The sequence below is a fragment of the Vespula vulgaris genome, chromosome 2 (assembly GCF_905475345.1).
Source record: "Vespula vulgaris chromosome 2, iyVesVulg1.1, whole genome shotgun sequence".
Lineage (NCBI taxonomy): Eukaryota > Metazoa > Arthropoda > Insecta > Hymenoptera > Vespidae > Vespula > Vespula vulgaris.
In genome coordinates, this window is record NC_066587.1 from 8751588 (window position 1) to 8755340 (window position 3753).

The 3753-nt window shown below is 30.3% G+C and overlaps 1 protein-coding gene across 1 annotated transcript; it reads left to right on the forward strand.

The window, feature by feature from the left end:
- Nucleotides 1-1747: 1747 nt before the first annotated feature.
- On the forward strand, nucleotides 1748-2647 carry LOC127073009 (inducible metalloproteinase inhibitor protein-like). The gene is made up of 3 exons (XM_051013982.1): nucleotides 1748-1890; nucleotides 2212-2336; nucleotides 2462-2647. Exons 1-3 carry the CDS (start codon nucleotides 1839-1841, stop codon nucleotides 2558-2560), a joined length of 276 nt encoding a protein of 91 aa, XP_050869939.1. The 5' UTR covers nucleotides 1748-1838; the 3' UTR covers nucleotides 2561-2647.
- The last annotated feature ends 1106 nt before the right edge of the window (nucleotides 2648-3753 follow it).

Here is a 3753-nt window from a genome sequence, read left to right on the forward strand (position 1 = left end):
AACAATTTCTTTTTTCTGGATACAGGTTTAATTTAAGGTCTAATTTAATTTACAGCGAATTGATACGTGAAATTATTTTTATGAAATTATTATACTCAGCTGTCTCAGATTTCCCTTATTGATCATATGACTATCGAATGATATGATATGCATATCATTTATATTTCTGCATATCATTAATCTATGTACACAACACATAGAAATTATATAAATAATATTCCTTTTTCCTCGTTTCGCTTCTACGTATTTGACACTACCACTATTACATTATATTTTGATATTAAAATGTTTATACTGAAATGGATACCACGTATTACTACTCAGTCATACATATATAACTAATCAGATAATTATAAATAATAATTCTTCATACTCAAGAGAAATTATCCGCACAATTTTGATTGAATCACTTTGATCATTTTGTTAATTTTTCACAAAATCATTTATAATTAAAAAAATGTTTTGAAAATATTAAAAGATGTCTAAAATTAGAGAAAAAGTTTACACATATTTCAAACTTAAGAGTTTTAAATAGAGTTGAAAATAAAATAAAAATTGAAATGAAAGCAAAAATTACGGAGGTATAAATTAGGCCATTGATACGCATTTGGCAATAAAAACAACATCCTAAATTACGAAACTGATGAGAGTTATATCTTATCCCCTTAATTTTTGAACCACCCGAAATTTTTAAATGTTTTATTAATTTATTTCAAAATATAATTCCACATGTGCGTAAATATATCGTTGAAATTTCTCACATTTTGTTTACATCATAAATTACTTTAGTAAGACTTCCTGGAATTAATACACGAAAACAAAGTATTCGTCAACAAAAAATATTTACCTTCGTTTATAGATAATAATTTTATTTTCTTTACGAAGTCATGAATAGCTTCAAGAAATGTTATCGTAAATACAATGAACGCAATTACATTTTCTTATAAAACGAAATATTTAATTGTAAATCAAGTAACTCTTTCTTTTTCATTTTCACAATTAACTTAATTAATTATTCCAAAGTAAACATTTACCTAAAATGAAAAATACAATTTTTATAAGTAATTTTTTAAATTTCTATTTTTATACATTATCAAAAGTAATCAAAATTAATATAAAATTTAACACGGGATGCATACAAAAAATATTTTAGCGTGTCTAGTATATAAAATTTGATTTAGTAATTCTGGTTAGCCCTTTCGAGTAATCCAAATTTTTTTCTAAAAGTCTTGACCTTCTCCTTCTGCCATTTTAATCATATTGGCAATTACCAGATATCGGAATTATGTGAGAAAATTTTTGTTCACTCTGAGTCACTCTTTGACGTCACATGTTTATATAGCATAACATGCTATCTTAGGAATTAGCAAGATAGAAACAGAGATAGAGACTGTTCAGTTAGTTCGAGTTAAAATCTGAAGGTCGAACGTAAGAATAAACGATCATAGGGAAATCCCGAATTAAAAAGCATATACCTGTGGATGTTTTACCGAGGAAAAATATCTTTCAAACTAACAACATATGCAATAATAATAGCATCAATGTAATTGTTGTATTTATATATGTTTGCGTAAATATAAAAGAAATAGAAAATATGTATATAATAAAAACAGAATGTACATATGTAAAATTATGTTAAAAATTTGTTAAAAACATTGTCTAGATAAGCAATAATTGTCAATTATCGATACTTCGTTCTTAATGTTAACAAATTTTGCATCATCACATATGGTTTCTTATCTAAGCAGGAAACTTATCGGTTAATATATAAATACATTGCACCTTTGGATCGGAATCGATTGCTAGTATATTAGAAGGAAACAACTACTTGGTGGAAAATGTCGCGCATTTTATCAATTTCATTCGTCATTTTGACGATGACTCTGTTTGGTGAGTAAAATTCATGATAATATAAACTAATATAAGGATGCATGATTGCGAGTGTTTGGTAATTACCAGAATTTTATTAACATTTTCTTTTGTATTTATTCGTTCAAAGAAAAACTAGAAATGGAAAAGAATAATCTCTCGATAAATGATAACGTAAATGTTGTTTGGTATACTATTAGATCGTAATATAAATGAGTTTGGTTATATTCATTTATCATTAGAATTTTATATGTTTATATTTGTAACCGAATTTATCTATGTTACAACTTAAATATATAGAATTAATAATAGATATTAAATATTAAATTTAATTGTTTATAGGTATAGTAAACATTACATATAGTAAGAATCTAGTCTGTAATCGACCCAATGAAATCTACGCATGTGGTTCAGCTTGTCAGACGGAGTGCAAAACTCTTGGAGAGGCTTGTCCTATAGTTAATATTGTAAATATATTAATATCTATAATATAATAATCTATTAGCTACTATTGTTCGAGAATTTCGAAGTAAACATAATAATCGATGAAGAACGATATTTACTATCTTTGTTGTTTTTCTTTTCATTTCAGAAATGTAACGATGCTTGTTATTGTAAAGAAAACTACGCTAGAGACGACAAAGGAAACTGTATACCTATTTGTGATTGCCCTCCTAAGAATAATCAGTAATGAATAATTACATAACGTGTTATGTATAATAATTGAAATCATGTCTAATATAAAAGATGGTTAAATATATTCAAACTATTATAGTTATTTATATATCTTACATTTTTTCAAAGAAATAACAATCGTGTGTACAGCAAATTAATAATTTTACAATTTATGTGAATTCAGATCAACGATTATGATCGTTTGAAATAGAATTCACGGGAAAAATAGGATAAATGTGCGTATTCTCATACGTTCTGAACTATTTTCGAGGATTAATAAGAGCTTTCACCAACTAGCCGATTGCTGACGAAGTCGTCTGCCGGCGGAAAGTCAAAGAGGCTTGACCACAGCCTTCAAGGGGTGTTTCAATATTTGGCTCCGTAATGTAATCCAGCAAGAAGTCGAAAGTGCTTCGTGGAACATCCTCCAACTTGCCGACCGTTTCCTTTTTCCACTTCTCTTCATTTTCGATTCTCCTGTTCGTAATTTATAGATTTTCAAGCATACGAATGCAAAAACTACGAGAAAGTGAACGCTTCGATGATCTTTTCACCAAGATATACACACACACACACACACACACACACACATACTTATACAGAGACAGACAGAGAAAAAGAAAGAGAGAGAGAGAGAGAGAGAGAGAGAGAAAGGGGTCACTTTAATAACGATAATAAAGAATAAAAATTACAGGAAGACATGGTCAAGAGAATTTCGAAGTTGTCATCGGATCGGTAGTTCAATTGGACGAGGCTCGACGAACTAATTATATATTCCATGAACGCGTACACGCGCACATGCGTGACTTCTTGTTCGTAGATGCATACATAATTTGGTGAAGTTTACGAACACGAACATGGTATAGCAGAATGGCCTTGAGAACACCATAGATGAAACGAGCTACGTACATATGCGCAAACACACGCAAAAGGTCTACAATGCGTTTAGCTCGGCTTTCACATGCTGCTCGACACGTGCGTTTCCCCCGTTTCCTGCAAGCGAAAAAGAGATAGGGCGATCTAAGGTCGAAGAGAGAGAGAGGGTAGAAAACGATGCCTGAGGGTCGTTCTGCCCCTAGCAGGCATTTGTTTAATTGAGAACCGACATGGCCGGCGAAACACCCTTGTCGAGATCGACTCTTCCATCTGCATGATCATCGTCAACGTTACATTCATCGTTTCTCAAAACTGTGGATTCCATTTTATTCT

Coding starts and splice junctions, on each gene's coding strand:
- LOC127073009 (XM_051013982.1), top strand. CDS start 1,839: ATGTCGCGCATTTTATCAATTTCATTCGTCATTTTGACGATGACTCTG. Junction 1,891..2,211: donor TTTGACGATGACTCTGTTTG/GTGAGTAAAATT, acceptor AATTGTTTATAG/GTATAGTAAACATTACATAT. Junction 2,337..2,461: donor CTTGTCCTATAGTTAATATT/GTAAATATATTA, acceptor TTTTCATTTCAG/AAATGTAACGATGCTTGTTA.